The sequence below is a fragment of the Ciona robusta genome, chromosome 1, assembly GCF_009617815.1.
Source record: "Ciona robusta chromosome 1, ASM961781v2".
NCBI lineage: Eukaryota > Metazoa > Chordata > Ascidiacea > Phlebobranchia > Cionidae > Ciona > Ciona robusta.
This window is the reverse complement of record NC_143235.1, coordinates 1,078,218-1,097,001: the sequence shown is the minus strand read 5'-3', so window position 1 is coordinate 1,097,001 and position 18,784 is coordinate 1,078,218. Positions and strand designations below refer to the sequence as shown.

General features: G+C 35.7%; 1 protein-coding gene across 2 annotated transcripts in view; it reads right to left on the bottom strand.

Annotated features, from left to right (window-relative positions):
* Window positions 1-2,804: 2,804 nt before the first annotated feature.
* The window catches only part of LOC149741148 (SCO-spondin-like), a 47,383-nt gene continuing 31,403 nt past the window's right edge, over window positions 2,805-18,784 (bottom strand). For both annotated transcript variants that reach the window (XM_089874372.1, XM_089874380.1), the window contains exons 52-82: window positions 18,486-18,715; window positions 18,242-18,318; window positions 17,818-17,938; window positions 17,548-17,638; window positions 17,212-17,296; window positions 16,720-16,900; window positions 16,208-16,414; window positions 15,847-15,959; window positions 15,387-15,531; window positions 14,965-15,140; window positions 14,457-14,629; window positions 14,045-14,176; window positions 13,573-13,697; window positions 13,017-13,355; window positions 12,184-12,338; window positions 11,691-11,834; window positions 11,387-11,476; window positions 11,038-11,097; window positions 10,674-10,750; window positions 9,949-10,109; window positions 9,516-9,635; window positions 8,626-8,885; window positions 8,012-8,179; window positions 7,146-7,347; window positions 6,795-6,916; window positions 5,494-5,624; window positions 4,747-4,864; window positions 4,222-4,473; window positions 3,604-3,734; window positions 3,388-3,538; window positions 2,805-3,332 (exon numbers count right to left, since the gene is read on the bottom strand). In XM_089874372.1, coding sequence (XP_089730498.1) covers window positions 3,301-3,332; window positions 3,388-3,538; window positions 3,604-3,734; window positions 4,222-4,473; window positions 4,747-4,864; window positions 5,494-5,624; window positions 6,795-6,916; window positions 7,146-7,347; window positions 8,012-8,179; window positions 8,626-8,885; window positions 9,516-9,635; window positions 9,949-10,109; window positions 10,674-10,750; window positions 11,038-11,097; window positions 11,387-11,476; window positions 11,691-11,834; window positions 12,184-12,338; window positions 13,017-13,355; window positions 13,573-13,697; window positions 14,045-14,176; window positions 14,457-14,629; window positions 14,965-15,140; window positions 15,387-15,531; window positions 15,847-15,959; window positions 16,208-16,414; window positions 16,720-16,900; window positions 17,212-17,296; window positions 17,548-17,638; window positions 17,818-17,938; window positions 18,242-18,318; window positions 18,486-18,715 — 4,569 coding nt within the window. In that variant the 3' untranslated portion in view covers window positions 2,805-3,300. The remainder of the gene's footprint in view (window positions 3,333-3,387; window positions 3,539-3,603; window positions 3,735-4,221; window positions 4,474-4,746; window positions 4,865-5,493; window positions 5,625-6,794; window positions 6,917-7,145; window positions 7,348-8,011; window positions 8,180-8,625; window positions 8,886-9,515; window positions 9,636-9,948; window positions 10,110-10,673; window positions 10,751-11,037; window positions 11,098-11,386; window positions 11,477-11,690; window positions 11,835-12,183; window positions 12,339-13,016; window positions 13,356-13,572; window positions 13,698-14,044; window positions 14,177-14,456; window positions 14,630-14,964; window positions 15,141-15,386; window positions 15,532-15,846; window positions 15,960-16,207; window positions 16,415-16,719; window positions 16,901-17,211; window positions 17,297-17,547; window positions 17,639-17,817; window positions 17,939-18,241; window positions 18,319-18,485; window positions 18,716-18,784) is intronic.

Genomic DNA, 18,784 nt, shown 5'->3' with positions numbered 1-18,784 from the left:
CGTCCTATTTGGTAGTAAACAAAGAACATTCAATGAATTATAAAACTGTATCCTCACGACTTCCACAGACCGTTGTTAATTCTTTAAAACACGATCAGGCTATTTGGATATTATGTATTAAAGGTGTCCCATCTTCCCCCACCTTACTGTATACCGTAATTTTTAATCTTGTTTTTAACAGTTAGGAACGCTGTTTTACACCCGTGGGACTACGGGTATATGTTTTGTGATAGAACTGTAAAGAATCTTTACTTACTATTAAACAGAACGAGAGAAATAAAACGCGTTCTATATCTGGCCCAGACCTTCTATAATACGGTTAATGTAATACACAACACAAATAATGTTTCGATTTCAGCCTAAATTATAGCCTGATAAAGTTAAACAGAACAATCATAACTTGAACCATCGACGTAAATAACTTTCTTTGAAAACTTGGTAGCAAATAATAGACCGATTGCGTGTCTGCGTGTTGACAATACAAATGCACTCGTTTTTCCCTTTAACATACACTTATACTTGTAAACTTCTTGTAAACAACTTGTTTTTCTAAATATCCATCAAAATATTTTTTTGTGAATATTTGAAAATATAAATTTGTATATATAGATTTTTTTTTCATTTTTCATTTTCTTTCCTCGTCCTATTTAATAATAAACAAAGAATGTTTACACAAGTATATATGTAACTAGGCGACTCTAATGCGGCATTGTTAATTGTTCAAAACAGGATCAGGAAACCGCACAGTATATTCATTCATATACATGGCGTAATAAGAACACGACGTTAGATTGCTACACCGGCGAATAGCTCGGCACATCTAGACAGTACAAATATATTATAATAGGGTGGGAGAAGATGGGACACCTTTTCAATCTATTTCCCCGTACAATTTGATAGTAAACAAAGAACAAAACCGTATCCTCACGACTCCCATAGACTGTTGTTAATTCTATAAAACACGATCAGGATATTTGAATATTATGTGCAAAAAGGTGTCCAATTATCTCCCACCCTACTACAAACTTAAGGTTATTAGTGCTATATTTACGCAAGATGAACCACCTATAACACACCTGCTGTTGTCTGATTTTCTTAACTGCATAAATTTAAATTCTAACACTAAATTAAACCCAAACAACAGCGTTTTCCATCATACACTATACATTAACACTCAATCAAACACATAATCATTGAATTTTGCCAATTGCAAGAAGAAAGTTTCATATTAACAGGTGCGCAGTATTCTAATTAATCACATGCATTTCTTGCTTTAGCCTGATTACCCAAATCAATGAAAATCTGAAGCATGTAAATACTTGTCAAGCACCTATACGATTTACAAACCTACCAAACTACTAGGCAGGTAAGCTGGTGATGCTTCCGCTTATGTTTAGTGGATTATGACCGGCTTAATTCGTTTCCTAGTTGATATATAGCTTCCTCCCGCTATATCTGTTCGCTCGCTCATATTCAATGCAGCGTTTAATGCTTATATTCACATACCGTAAAATTGGATTTTATATAGTAGGGTGGGGAAGATGGGACACCTTTTTATTTATGTTTTCTCGTCCCATTTAGTAGCAAACAACGAACATGCAAATAATTCTAAACCGTATCCTCACGGCTTCTATAGACCGTTTGTAATTGTTTAAACACGATCAGGATATTTGGATAGTATGTGCTAAAGGTGTCCCATCTTCTCCACCCTTCTATATAATACCCCATATACCGTAAAACTGACTGCAATATGTATAACGGTCTGTCGTGCAAAAATAGCAATAACACGGGCGAAATTTTGATTACTGCGAAATAAGTAATGCCTAATATTGCGTTTAAAACACTTTACAGTTTAAGATCTTTACTTATGTCGCAAAAAATGAAATTAAAATTTACAGAAGGCAAAAAAGCTAACACTTTTTATATTGCCAACCATGGCCTACTCAAATGTATTAAGTAGGCCATGTGCCAACTGGTTCGGAGATTCCAGTTCTAAAACAAAGCTTTCTTCTAAGTTCTCTGCCTGCACTGAAACCAAAACTGGAATGCAGCTTAATAGAATTCATTGTCTGTACTGTAAAGTCTACATCCTGCGCGTAGTTTTGGTGAAACGCCGGACGTTTTAAAGGTGCAGCTGCTTTGAAATCTTTGTTGGTGAAAATTCCCTACTTTTAGCTCAATCTGCCTTAAAACACAATCAAGCGTGCACGCGGCGTAATCAGTATTCTCTTGCGTCCGCGCTTTAGCAGCGTAAAGGGCGAAGTTTTAGTTGCTGGCGTTTTTTTTGTGGCCGGCTTGTAGTAAATACCTAACGTTGCGAAGACGATTTAAAGCTCGACAGAGCGTGGACGGCTAATCGGTCTCGGCATTAGTTTTCGCACAGTGAATGTGAAAGCGCGACGGAACACCTTTTATACAAACCGTACCCATTGTGTTTAAACGTCGTAATCTAAGTTCCCCTTACTCGTAAAACCTTATTTTTAAATTCAATTCTTGCTAGTCTGAAAGTTCAAGTTTAATACACACGTCGATTCAGTTTCGTTTTAGACTTTGTGCATACTATCTTAGCATCAGTTGTTCCCATTATTTATATAGCGTCTAAAATCAGCAAATGCCTTCGTGGGAAAACCCGTTGCACCATTTTATATTTCAAACGACTGCCAATACCAGTGTGACGTAACACAAGGAACTGTTGAGTGTAACTTGTCAAGTTAAACCACATTTTAGAACGCATAGAGATTGCAGGATATAAACAAAGTTACAATTAACTGGACGATTTCATTTCACTCACTTTATCTACGCTGTTTCTTGAAATTATTTTATTTTTAGTTACTTACAACTGACGCTGAAGTTACAACACCGTAATAATAACAGTTTCCAGTTACAGTTTAAGTATGAACTAAATGAACCATAAACTACACTTTTCCAATTGACTTAATTTTTCAGCAATGCCGCTTTTTAAAGTCTTATTTTTACATCACTTCAGAAACAAAGCGTGACGTTCCGATTCGCGAGAAAAAACACCCAGATACGAATTTCGTCGCTGATTTTACTGCTGAGGCATAACAATACGAGGCTCGTCGTCGTTGTATTTTGCTTTGAAACTTACACAAGACAACGAGAAAGGCCATTGTGTATGTGAGTGGCAGTGTTGTGTATAATGGCCACGTAAAAACAATTCATTTTGAGAAGGCATATGATATGAGGAAGACAACAACGGTAGTTCGTTAACAAATGACAATGTTATATTTAAAACAATGCATGAAAGTGTGTTTGCAGATGTTTCGACGCTGTTTCTGTTTAAGGCACGTCGGCTAAAAGGTTCGCCCCACCTAAAAACAAATTTGTTAAAACCAAACTTTGGTTGTTTTCATTAAACCACCTCACTTTGACAAGAAGTGCATGAGCAACCCGTTATATTGGGAATCGTAATCATGCGTGTCGATGACCCTGCGCACTGAAGTGTAACTATCACGTGAGGGTTATTCTCGTCCACGCGGTGCGTGCAACACTCACATGACGTTATAAAAAACGGCTCCTGTGAAAAAAATGAAAAATTGAAGGGATTTTATTTAAGTTTTTTTTGTAATTTTCCATGCTTACGTAGGCGGTCACGTGGGTGGAGGATCGGCAACCCCCCTCGCAGTAATTCACTTCTATGTCACGTGATGTGCATCCGTCCAATGAGAAGTTCCGACGCTCATTTTTCACTCGACAACCATCGAGTTCAGAATCTAAAGTAAAACGTAAAGTCAAGATACGAATATCAGGTTGAAGGCGTGTTGGGTTATTATACAGTAAGGTGGGGTAAGATGGGACATGTTGAAAGTCTTTTTTTCTCCTCCCATTTGGGACATGTTTTAAATACATTTTATCGTCCAATACGGTAGTAAACAAAGAATATTTACAAATATATAACCGTAACTCTGCGACTCTAAAAGAGCATTGTTCATTGTTTAAAACGTTAATTGTTTTATCTTACCCCACAGTAATTATAAGAAAATCCCTGTATCCTAAAATAATCTGCTCGCAAATTACACACAAGTACAAATCCTTTTCAATCGTGACACACCGTGTCAATTACTCTAAGAGAGCTTTTGAAAATTGGTAATCGATTTAACCCCACTCAAAAACAGTTATAATAAGCACAATAGTAACTAAACACGCCTTGTAATATTAACTGTTTTATCCCGATTTGTGGCGTATAATGTTACGACTTACCGTGGTTTTTATAACATTGAAAACAACAACTTCCATTTAATTTTAACTTGGATTCGTTGCTTCGGCATTTTACATCTTGACACGTGACCGTTGAACAATCACGAGGCGTTGATGACGTACCAGGAGCGAGTGTCGCCACGGGTTGACAAGGAACGTCTGTGACGTCATAGCAGAGACGACGTTCGGTGCTGATGACGTCAGGGCCACAATGTGACTCAGAGATGCAAGTTTTCATCCGGAGTTGATGGAGATCTATAGAAATTTAATGATATTTGTTTATCCTAATTATTCGTTTTATACTAGGGTGAAAGAAGACGGGACACTTTTAGCACATAATATCTACATATTCTGATCGTGTTTTAAACAGTTAGTAGCCGTCTTTTAGAGTCGTGAGAATACGGTTTTATAATTTTGAAAATATAAATTCTTTACTAGCTAAGGGACGAGATAAGAGTAAAACATGTACCATCTTCCCCTACCCTGCTGTATATCTGTATAAAACAAATAAAACAGCCAAGGACTTACTACTGCCGCAGGTGGCGGAGCAATCTGACCAATCAGACCACGGTGACCAACATACGTCATTGCACACCGTGTCACCGTTCACGCATGCGCACTGAGTGCATTCGTCTTTTGACCAAGTCTGCAAAAAAACATTAATTTTAAAAAACAAGTTATACTAATTTTACTGTTATTCTATAATTGATATTACCAGCAAATTATAAATTCAGTCATTTGTATGCATCAATTTGCATACACGGTTTGCAAAAAAAGGTCGAAAAAGGCTGGGGAGTTTCTGCATAGTCAACCCAGTAATCATAAAACGAATAAAAACATGGACCATCTTACCCCAGTCTGATATATTAAAACACATTTTTAGATTATGCAACCAAATGCACCCAATTACTATTGCTTAAATTCCAATTCGATGTAAAGGCTATGTTTAATTCATGTCTACATATATCTGCTATATTAAAACACATTATTATAAATTGCAACCCGGTAACTATTGCTTTAAATTTCAATTCAAAAAAGTCATTCGTTAATTTATGTTACATTCAATGTGAAACAAGAAAGCCTAAAAATATACAATGAACTTGTTTGCACGCAGCCTACTTTGTAATTTGCGTGGCATTTCTAGAAAGTCACAAAACCTATCACGTTGAATCTTACCCCAGGTGGAAATTTACAAACTTTGCAAAATTTTCCGTAAGATTGGGGAAGTAAAGTACCGGCTAACCACAAAATTTGAATGTTCAAAATAAACTTCACCTGAGAAGTGTTGCAGCCATTGCATAAGGGTAACTCCGTGCATTGTGACGTTTCCATGACGTCATTATCGCACGATTGGTGGTCGTTCAAAGAGGAACGAAATCGGAAACGAGAAGCATTTGTAGAAACATCTAAAATGGAAAATCAGCGTTTAAAGAAAATTTGCGGAATTCATAAACCCCCTTTTTATTTAATGATTTATTTGTGCATTCTATTTTCTACAGCCTTATTTATAAAAACTCGTACGTATTATTGCTATAGTTCTCTTCTTTTCGATTATTATTTTGTTACCACAGTCGAAGCTAAAATTGACGTTTTTTTGTGTTTTCACGAATGACGTTTTCAGGTAAAGATATGTTATTAAATAACATACTATTATATTGCTTTAGCACATCTTTTAATACATATAGTAGGTTGGGGAAGATGGGACACTTTTCATTCTATTTTTTCGTTCCATTTGGTAGTAAACAAAGCACATTCAAATAATTATAAAACCATATCCTTACGTCTCCCATAATAAACCGTTGTTAATTGTTTAAAACACGGTCAGGTTATTTAGACATTGCGTGCTAAAGGTCCCGTCTTCCCCATTCTACTATATGTAGAAAGGAATCTTGGTTTTGACAGCATGCAACTATTGTTGGTTTGTGGAAAGTACCTGGGGTATATGAGCGTTCTCGGAACTAAATATTTTGCGGTGTTTCGTTACGAACCTTTCACGATTCGAATCCCCATGGTTAAAAATAAACCCTGATTTAGTTTGGCAATGCAGCAAACTTGCATTTGAGCAAGAGGTGCTGCATTTCAAGAAACATAAAGGTTGGAATAATAAGATTCACTCGTGTTTTCTTTACTGTTATTTCCTAAGGTTGAAAATGCAAACTTTTGTAATGTTCCAATGTGATATAAATCTAAAAGGCTCTTCTGGAAAATAATTTTGCAAATAAAACGACCTGAATACGACTCTGAAACGTCGGTATGCGAATTAAATTGACTGAGGAGCTTTATTACATAACATAATATGGTTATGTTGAATTAACAAAGCGAACAGATGATGGGATTACTATTAGATGTATAGAAGTAGTATGGGGAAATATGGGACACGTTTACATTCCATTTTATCTTCTCATTTGGAAGTAAACAAAGAACATTCAAAGAATTATAAAACCGTATCCTCACGACTCCCATAGACCGTTGTTATTTGTTTAAAACACGATCAGGACTTTGGATATTATATTTTAAAGGTGTCCCGTCTTCCCTCACCCTACTATATATTATAGCTGGTGGCAACATGATATTACCTTGACAAGTAGAATTACATGCAGTCCATGTCGTCCATTCACTCCATGAGCAATCCAGGTCACGTGGTACACAGCTGATAACGTCACACACGATTTGACCAACCACGCACGAGCAATTCGACCTAGAAAAAGAAAACAAAAATTTTCAAATGTTTTATGTTTAGCATTCGAAATTGCCGGGGAATTACTATGTTCATTTAACGGTCTGCTGCAGAAAGATACAGGAGTCGTATTGTTGCCGACAACGTGGATTAGCAGGCCAGCAATTTACTTACCAGATCACTGCGCGTCTCGTGAATAAGTCCAATTATAGCCTTTATCGTTATCAAGGGATCACGACGATTTCCATACCTGCAATCCTCCCCATTGTCGCTCTGTGACGTCACAGTCCATCGGGCTTGATTGGGCCAAGTCGTTCCTTTGTCGTCAGCGCATTCACAACGGTGGGCGCTTACACATTCGCCTCTCGAATCTCCCCCGCGTTGCAACAGTTGGCCCCCTTCACACACACATACAGATACACAAGGCTGGTCCTCACACAGGTCGTTTGAACCTGGATACAGTTTAACTCGGTGAAGGCATGAAACAATACAATGAATATATGAATGGGTGAATGAAACTAAATCTCATATTTCTGATAATGTTTTAAACAAATAACAACTCTCTAACTAGAATCGTGAGGATACGGTAATATAATTTTATAAATATTCTTTGTTTACCATCAAATGCGATGAAAAAAAACTAAAAACCATAACCCATCTTACCCAATCCTACTATAAATTATGGGCATTTACACCCTTTAGCGTAACATGCGTTCGTTTACAAATCTTAGAATTCTTTGTATGTTCTTTGTTTACTACCAAATGGGACGAGAAAATAGAATGATAAGGTGTCCCATCTTCCCCCGACCTACTATAACTTAATTATAAACCGTACTACTAGTATTTATCTCCGCTACAAGTGCATCACCTGTAGTGTAGTAAGATTGAAAGCTTTTAGGAACTAAATGAAACCATAATCCATCTTAACCCACTTATTGACTTGAACGAAACTAAATAGCTGGTCACGCGTTTTGTTTATCCCACTATAAATCTATCACATATAGCAAAGCTCTTAGAATAAAAACATATTCAAGCTTACACCAGCCTACTATATATTTAAACCCAATTATTTAGCCTTTTAGGCGTTTTTATTTTTCATAACTACAAATGTATTACCTGCAGCAAGCTCCCGACACGTCCTCGGTAACCGGTTGACCCTTTGACCTCTGACGTCGACACAGTCGTCACATGACCTTGAGAGAATCATTCCTATTGGACAGGCGTTCGATGACGTGTTACGCGGGCACGGAGCCATGTGACATGGACGTGAGCGGATTTTCTCTCCTTGAAAAAATTTAAAGTTAAAATATTTTTTATCAAATTATACATTTTTGAACTTGATGTTTAAATTTAAATATTTTTTATTTTGAATAAATTATCTACTGAACCGCGGCACTGCGCACACAGCTTGACGGGATAAATAACCTTCGTGCTATTTTTAACGCCGTCTTATAATTTTTATAGAAGCAGTAACGTTGAATATGTTTGTTTTGTTTTTATATTAGGGTGGGGAAGATGGGACACCTTTAGCACATAATAACTAGATATCCTGATCGTGTTTTAAACAATTAACAACGGTCCATGGGAGTCGTGAGGATCGATTTATAATTCTTTGAATGTTCTTTATTTACTACCAAATGGGACAAGAAAATAGTATGCTTAGGTGTCCCATGTTCCCCCACCCTACTATTTAGTCCCCTAAAGAAGTCACACCTGACTATTTCTCTCACCTTGGCAGTTTGTGAAATTCTCCACGGCGGTTGTGTTTCTAATAACAACACAATCACGGGTTTTGACTTGGACCCCAGATCCACAAACAACGTTACAGGTTGACCACGCCCCCCACACGCCCCACGCCCCAATATCTGAACAATTCTTCCCATAACATGGCCGGGTTTCTTCAAAGACCGAATCCTGGCGGTCATTCACCAATAACTCATCGTAGGTTTCCAGAAGCGGGAAATCGGGTTCACACGCGCGGATGTGAAAGCTGGGAACATGAAAATATTTTATAATAAAGCGGGGTGGGTACTATTAGACAGTTTTCATTCTCGTTTATCGTTTCATTTGGATGTAAACGAAGAATGAATGTAACTTACTTTATCCTCGCGTGGCCGGAAAACGACAGTCGTTATCACACGGGTTTAACGCCTCGTGCCAACCAACCAGTTACCATGTATGTTACTTTGTGGGTAATTATTTTTTTTATGTATGGCTTTTATGTATGATTTTTAATGTATGGCTGATAATTTGGACAACCCATTAGTGACCACTGGGTTGGAGCAATTGTCGTTAAGTGTCTTGCCCACGGACAAATGTTTATACAGAATTATATGAACGCGGTCTCGCGGTTCTAAAAAGTGTAGGTAATTGTTCAAAACAGGAAAATCAGAAGATTTAGGCGCTAACGGTATACCATCTTACCCAACAGTACTATAACTTTTATTTGTATCTGAAAGTAGCAAAAAAAAGAAAAAAAAGGAAAAAATAGGATATTGCAAAAAAACGACAATCGTTTAAGACAGGCGTTACCAGGTCATTAAAACAACGAAGAGAAAAATGTTACGGCAAAACGACTGTCGTCATATTACATTATGTATTAAAATGTACCAATACTTACTTATGCGTCGAGTTAGAGCAATATCTGTGACGTGTTTGACGTCCTACGTCACACGCTACGTCACAGTGAGACCACGCTGACCACTGGGTGACAGTAGGGAAACACGTTACATTCGTTGTACTGAAAACATAGGAAAATATTAAATGTCAGACACTTAAATAAAATATTAAAATGTCAGACACTTGCTATAAACAGAACACAAAATAACACGAATGTCTTTTTGTACATGTTGTTTCTTTGTGATTTTGATTAATAATTATCCACAAAGTTATTCGTAAGCGAGTCCGTGAAAACAGAGCAACTTGCATGCTGGCCAGAGATGTATGAAACAGAACACCTGTATTTTAAGAGAATTTCGTTGCCCATCGCATGAGGATAATAAGTTACAATTATTCTTTCAGCCCTTAAACAATAAAACACCCAATATACAAACCTGCATCTTTCAAACTGACGAAGTATATCTTCATCACAATGATGATCATGAAGACATGATCTTGTACGAGATCTCACCCCACCACCACATGATCGGCTGCATCCACTCCATGGTTGCCATGGTGACATGATGCATGAGATCTCCATGTTACACTCTTGTCTCTGTGAAATAAAATATATATAAAAATAATTTATATTTTTTTAATTTATTGTTTTTGGCGCAATGAATCAACCCTTGCCTAAATTTAAAATTAGATGTTTTGCCTTGACATCTTACTCACTTTAATCATGGCAGTTGTTAAAACACATTAGGCATATTTATAGTTAACAATATGCCTACAAATTAACATGCGTGGTAACTCATAAGCGGAGGTATATGAAACAGAACACCCGTGATGTAACGACTGTCAGTCGCCCTATGAATATAATTAAGTTACATTTATTCACATATAAATATTTTTTTTTAAATTTATTGTTTTTTTGTTTGTTTTTTATTTTATTTTGTTTTTGGGGTAATAGGTCAACCCTTGCACTGGCAGTTGTTAAAACACACTTACACTTAGCAATATGCCTGCAAAGTAACATACAAGGTAACTCGTAAGCAGGCAGGAGGTGTTAAACCTGTGTGACAACGACTGTCAGTCGCCCTATGAAGATGAATAAGTTACATTTATTCACATAAAACTTGTACAATAACAATAGCCATCCCATGTATTCAATACACACCTGCTCTTTATCGCCATCGCATGGAAGATCTGATGAACAAATCCTTCTTCTCCATTGAAAGCCTCCATTACAAGTGGCTGGGATAAACCATGAACAATGTTATTGGTAAACAAGGAATGTTTTTTAGTGACTTATGTGGCATGAAAAACTTATTTCAGGCCTTTGGTCTGCCATGCGGCACATCTGCTTTTTTCATACCACTATTAGTAGTCATTATAACACGGATGTCCTGTTGCAAAGACCTAGTTTCCGCTTACAACTTACGCATAAGTAACTCTGTGAGTGCTTACTTTTGTGGGATTTTGTAAGTGATATTTTTAAAAACAACAAAACAGTTTAAAAATATACATAACTGTAAAAATACCTGAGCAACCACTCCAAGATTCCCATGCAGTCCAAACATTGTTTCCACATGAGGAGTTGGCTGTTAAAAAAAAAATTGGAAGTTTTAAAATTAAAATCTTTATACTTAAAAGTCTATCTTTAAAAAATGTAGAAAAAGTATTGCTTTTGGACACATAATGAATTTAGAATAGCTCTTCTAGCAAAGATTTGTACTTTATATTGGGGCTGTCTTTTCCATGGTATATTAAATAAACTTTATACTTAAAATTTTGACATGAAAAATACTTGGCTGTATTAAAAGTAACCATATTGTTTGTTATAAAGCTTTTAGTTTGTAATAAAATATAAAAAATGCGAAAGTATCTTACCTGTAGGATGACAAGTTATTTGACCACCAGAACCACAAGAACATTTTCTACAATTATCCTTGTGTGTCTCGTTATGTTTTATAATCACATCTGTATATAAACCAAGTGTGCTTATATTGTACAAATGTAGTAACCACGTTTTGGACTATGTTAAATAGAGTGTTTGAGGTCTTAACTGTACAATTAAATAAATATAATATATATGCTTAATTGTAAGCATGTTTTAACAAACCTCTTTTATTGTTAAAAAATTATTGTTAAAAAAATATATTTTTACTACGTGCACATTTTTATAATCCGTTACCTGTCTCGTTCACTCGATGCAGAAAACATGAGCATTGTTCCGCTTCAACGCACTCGAACCTTCCGTCACGGTTTACTGGGTTTAGTAAGCGACCAAGAGGACAGATGCATTGTGGGATACAGTTGTCCCAGCGACGAGAACGACCTGTGAGGAATATGTATTAATTAAACAGAGAATTCACTTGAAATCAATTCAACACAGTGGATACTGGTGGGTTGTTTAAACTATGGGTAATACAGAAAAAATAAACTGTTAAGTTACATACGTGGTAACTCGTAAGTTGGCACGAGTTGTATAAAACAAAACTCCTGTGTTATAACAACTGTCATCGCCCCCATATGCGAAGATAAATAAGTTACATACGTGGTAACCCGTAAGCGGACTTGAGGTGTATGAAACAGAATACCCGTGTTATAACAACTGTTGTTGCTCCGCTTTCAACCGAAACATCCGCTGATGCTGCTACATATAAAATAGGCTACTTTAAATTTACCTGCCATGCTTTCATAACTACCATGGTCACTAACGCACGACACTCCTTGAGCTAAACCAAGACACGAGTTTGGACATGAAGGTTCTCCTGCATTGCTGCATGGTGATAACACAAGACCATGGGGGCAAGTAAAGTTGCATTTGGCTGCGTTGAATCTGGGTGTAAAAATGAACATAAATAACATATAGTAGGGTGGGGAAGACGAGACACCTTTAGCAAGTAAACAAGAAAATACATTGCATATTTTTTATTTATCTCTTTAAGTATATCCCTAGTAATAAATATCAAAATATTTATTACAGTGAAAAAAAGGAAAACGGCAACAAAATGGGCACCCTTAAAAAATGTTATGGATAAATTTTATTACACTAGCGTTTTATCAGCTATGAATCAAAACAAATATATCGTAGAACAGCTATATTAACTTATATATAAAGATGTTTTAATAATTAATAGCTATTGGCAAAGCATAGCAGCCAGACTAAAACTTTGTTGATAAAGCTGGTGCAGTGAAAAATACACCGAGAGACACGCACATATATATAAAATATCATTTAAAATACAAAACAACTATTAAGATGAAGTTAACCTTTTGACGTTGAGACTTTTTCAAAACATTCAACTTCTTTGACTAATTACATTTTGCACATCTCTGAGGTGTTACTTTTATATAAAATATCATTTAAAATACACAACAACTATTAAGATAAAGTTAACCTTTTGACGTCGAGATTTTTTCAAAACATTCAATTTTTTTGAATAATAGTTTTTGTAAGTGAAGAATAGCAGCTAAAATAAGAGTTTGTTTCAAGCTGGTGCATTATGATATTCACCTGCATGGTTTTATCTCTGTATGCGAGCCAGAGCATTCACCACTTGGAGAGTTTGTTCTTCTATCAACGCAAACCCTTGACCTCACAGAGTATGGAGAAGTGCATGAACATTCAGACCATTCCTGCCACAAGCTCCAGCTAGCATAATTCACATCCGGACAAACCGAACTTTTGAGGCAAATTTTGGTCTCTGTTTGTAACTTGATGTTTTTAACTGTTACTGATACATCAGTTGAAACAGTATGAGACCCAGGGCATTGGAGTGAAGGGTTGGTAGTGTTGGAAGGTAATGGACATGAACATGACCGGATTCTGTGTTGTGGTGAACTGCTACATGACCTGGAATGTGAAGTTTGATAAATATTTTTCGTTTTTTTTACTTTAATTTTTATAAAAAAAAAAATTTTTTTTTTAATCTTCCAAATTTAGTAGTGTGTTTTGAGAACTGTCGTTTTTCTGTTGATCCCCTTTTTTCGTTTTTCAAATAGTATGATCTTCGTTTTTTAAAAAATAAATAAAAAATGATGGTAGCTCTGTTATATATTCCCCTTCTTACCCAGAACAAGATGTCCAATGAGACCACGGACACCAACCACCAACAGTTGAACAATCATTTTCACAACTAATGTTTCCATCAACACATTTACAATTCCTATGACAAGGTGTGTGCTTTTCGAATTCCTGCAACAAAAATAATAAAATGAGAATGAACTCAGAAAAGCCAAAGGTAACGGCTTCAAGGTTCGTCGCTGCCACCATTGTCTGTGAACGCGAAGGTTTTTCACTATCTGCAGCTTGCAACTTATTTTTTCAACTACATATCAAGAAATTTTACCAATTTTCCTATTTCTATAGCACATTTTTGTTGTCTTATGGTAAAGATTTTTAGAAAAACTATGAAAGTTTGGTGGTTCCTTTAGATTTTGTTAAATTTTAAGCATTTACACTTTATTCTAACTTTCATTTTTGTGGGCATGCCCCATAGGCATCATATATTGTTTCCTAGATAATATTTTCATCCCACAAACCTCATTTGATTCATAAGTTGAATTGCAATCTCTACAACTGCATGAATTACGATGAACACAACTCATTGTGATGTCATCAAGAACTTTGTCATCACCACAAAAACAACCAGAGTGACAAGTGGATGAACAAATCTAAAAAAACAATCATTTTTTTCATACAGTAAGGAAAATCAGGTAAATTAAAACAGTCAGAAGAAGGGAATTGGCAACAAAATGTAATATGCTTCGTGAAAAAACTAGTAAATATGTCAAATACGTGGCTGTTAAACCTTATTTAGACAAAGCAAACTGATAACAATAGTCGTTATGACACCTGGTGCCAGCTTACGATTTACCATGTATGTTACTTTGTGGGTGATATTTTTCATGTATGGCTGTTAATTTGGACAACCCATTAGTGACCGCAGCATACCTGTCCGGAAGTGCATGTATCCACACATAGTTGACCACATCGCTTGAACACGCTCCCCTTAACATAGACATCACATTCTTTATTAGATGTTGGTGTTGTTGTGTTGTTGAAACAACTTTCTAAGCTGAATACTGACGAACAATTTATCTGCTCTGTACTTGAACCTAGACACCCTGGGTTAGAATTTAAGATTATTTAAATCGAAAGGACAAGACATTACTACAAAAAAAACAGTTGTTACCACACGCGCTTACAGTTAAAAACATAATTAAATTTAATTAAATAAAAATCAGAGTGGTTACTACACCTAGCAGACAAACAACAAGCCGTTTATGTTTAGATAGTAACAGGAAGTAAAGTGTGCGTGAAAACACGACCTGTACAATGGGGGCAGTCTTTAAAGAAGATGGATCCAAAAGATTGGATCATGACGGAAAAACAAACCCACAAAAAATTCACGAATAGTTCACCGTGCATGGGTGTATAGAAATATACTTGAACGTGTTACCTTGACCAGTGTATTGACAATTCCTTGTCCTGTACGTCACACCAGACCATGTTCGACTTGCACATGAGACTGAACATTGTGACCAATCAGACCACGGAGACCAACCACCATTCCCACCACACGATGGCAGCAGAGTGTCGTTGCATGGAGAAGTTTGTATGCTTGACCCATTACAGCTGAAAGTAATATTCAAAAATTTAAAATCTGTTTGGTAACACCGTAAAGTAGATGCAGTTTGTTGGGTAAAACAATACCGTTAGCACAATACTTCTTATTTTCTAATCCTAGTTTCACCAATTTTCACTACAACGGTAGATACCATTTTACCCCATGAATCTCATCTTACCCCACAGAATATTTTTCAGAACATATAATTCTTGTGTAAAAGCAGATATATGGCAAAAAAAGAAAACTAAACTTACGCCGATGTGTTTCCGTAGCACATTCTGTATCTATGTCGCCAGGGAAAGTTCCCTAAACCAATACAAGTCTCACTACAAGCCCCCCAAGACGTCCATTTTGACCACCCGTTTACATTTGTTGTGTCGGTTACATTGCAGTCTCCTTCTGTGAAAAAGTATAACAATACTTATTTAATTGTAATAATATTTTTGGAAGGTTTTTGATAATAAAATATGATGAACATTTAACAATGGATGTATATTGAACTAAAACAGTTTTACCTTCTGTAAAAAGGATAATATTTTTTTTCTGAAAAAATTAAAACAATTTTTTTGTTGTAAAAGTTACATATATTGTATTATGTGAAATTTTATTGACTTTTTATTATTATCATAAGTTAATCAAAAAGCCTGCATTTTAAGAAATGTCTATGCTTTCACTAAAGAGAACAAAAGATTTATTTTAAAAGCAAAATCTTACCAGTACAGTGTGTATGGTGTGTAGTGCAAGACACTACATTGCAATCTTCTTGTTGAAGGATTCTAATATTACACCAGTTGTTGAGATAAAGTCCCAAGGAGTTAGGTGGCAAACTGAAAAGTATGAAAATATGTTTCAAATAATTGTCTGGACGGGACACAACAGTCGTTATAACACGAGTGTTATGTTTCATACACCTTGTGCCCGCTTACCAGTTACCACGTATATAACTGTGTAGATATTTCTCTTTTTTTTAATTTCTTTAATGTGATAATTTATAATTTAGCCGTAACGGCCAACTGGGTTGAAGCAATTACTTTTAAGTTTTACCCAAAGGCACATATTCATATTATTCTCTCACCTCACTCGTTGTCTAACCCCCACGTCACATGACCTGCTACACTGTGACCATGAAGACCACACAACGTCAGCATTTTTCTCATCAAAACATGACTCATCACTTCTGCAAGCAGGTGAACCATCTTGTAACAGACGTGGACCACAAGTCACGCCTCCCCCGACACAAGTACATGAGGTGCATCGACCAATAGGAAACACCGAACCTGATCTAGAGTGGGAAACAAAAAAATTGGTACTGTGAATGACAGAATAAATGAAATAACTTTGCCAAATATGTTTAAGATTGATGATTAAATGAATGTATCTTGGTTAACTGTCGCAACATTCGTGGTAACATGGGTGTTCTGTTTCATACACCTACAGCGTATTAGTTACCACAGTAATTGATTTAAAAAAATGTGGGATTTTAAACCTTCTGAAAAGCAACTTAAAGTGTGTTACACTAATATACGTAGTTTTACTTATACAATGTACTTATTCCACTAAAAAATACAATGTACTTATTCCACTAACCTTCTGACTTTTCCCATGACATAACAATTACAATTATGACGTGGCACACATGCACTATCTTGCCACAAAAACCCGGGTAAACATTTACATCTCTTCATTGAACAATTATCTGAACTTATGTTGTTTTCAACACAAGTAGTGTCATTATGAATCTCTGCACTCAGTGATAAACAAGCTGATCCTGAAATAAAATAGAAAAATCTTTAAAAAATAATTTGAAGACAATTTTAGAGTTGTTTTTGTTGCACTGCCAAATCACACACGAAAAGTTAAGGAACTGCAACCTTTTTCTGGCTGGTAAAAAAAACTAAATTGTTGTCACTTAAATACAAGTTACAAAAACTTGCAGTTCTATAAAACCATTTTTGGGGATTGCAAAAAATCAAAATTGATAACAAATGCACATATTAGAAGCTATAACTTATAGCCTACAAACATTCAAGCATATTTTAACATACAACAGATACAAACATATAATAATATATACCATACCTGATGAACACGTTACGTGACAAGTTTCTTCTGAACCAAGCGGGCATTTTGATTTTTCGCATGGCTGTAGTGAGCATGACTTTACCTGTATTTAATAAATGTAACTTATTCATCCTTGTGTAGTAGGGCAGAAACAGTCAACAGGTGTTCTGTTGCATACACTTTGTGCCCGCTTACAAGTTACCATGTATGAAACTTTGTTGCAATTACTCTTGGGGGGTAAGGCCAATCCAGTAAAAAAACTTACTTTTACAGAAATCTGCTTACAGAGATCAAACAGAAACTTGGGATATAATAAATACAAATTTTGAGCGAAAGTTTTTAAATTAAACTAACCTTTGTTTTAGGACCTTCACAAATGTTCCGGAAAAATCCATTTTCATCTCTGCATCTTCTTTGTGACGTCTGGATTCCTCCGTCACATGATCTGTGATGTAATATACAGGCAATATATAAAAAAAATACAGTTTATATACAAAATAATTACTCACAAGTAACATACATGGTAACCCGTAAGCTGGCACGAGGTGTTAAACCCGTGTGATAACGACTGTAAGTTACATTCATTCATTCATACTAGTTTAAATGATAACACTGCATACACACCTGTCACACGTAGACCATGCTGTCCATTCCGTCCATGAAGAATCAGCAACACATAAAGTTAAACCACACTGACTAGTTTGTACTGATGGTCCAACACATGAAGCGTTCCTGTTTTCAGCATCTATGGAAAATGAACACACGTAAAACAGTTGCAGTTTTGACAAGTTATTTGTTAGGTATATTGTTTGGCACAAACTGGAGTATTTTCAAATGTTCCTGTTTTGCTTATCTATGGAATATATGCAGTAAACAATTACCTGCGATTTTTTTACAGTTTAGACTTTATTGTATTTGCCTTTAGGTTTTTTGGCAAACTATTCAGTTTTAAAATAAGTTTGCTTGTATAATTTCAATAACAATTTATTTATATTCAAAAAAAAACTATGGTTAAAGTTTCAAAATTTAACTAAAACACAAAGCTTACCCAGTATTAAGTTGTTTTTGGGAACACATTGTCGAACTCTTCTTCTAACACTTACTGGTTCAAATGACAGATGGTTTCTAAATAAAAATTAGAGATCACAGTTTTAAAATAAAAGGAAAAAAATAATTGCTGCTAAAATACATTTCATTTTGGCACACTATATACAAGAATAAGTGCATTGAATTAATATTTCAAAATTTAAATAATTTATTTTTTTTTCCAAATACTTGATATTCCAACTTACATATCCACGCAGCTACGACTGCATTGAGACCACTTGCTCCATGGCAACCATTGCCACATATCCGCTGCCGAGCAGTTTGTACTGGTACAGCTAACCCTACCAGCATGACAAGTACATTCGCTACAACCAACAATAAATGTTTCCCCTCTTTTGATATTTGTGATGTCATCAATGATGTCATACTGTGTGACATCACAAGAGCAGCTTGATAGCGGAATGCATGTGTTGCCCTGTTAAAGAGAGAAAAAATTTAAAATAATTTTTTATTGAATTCAATTAGTGCATAAAAAAAGGTTGTT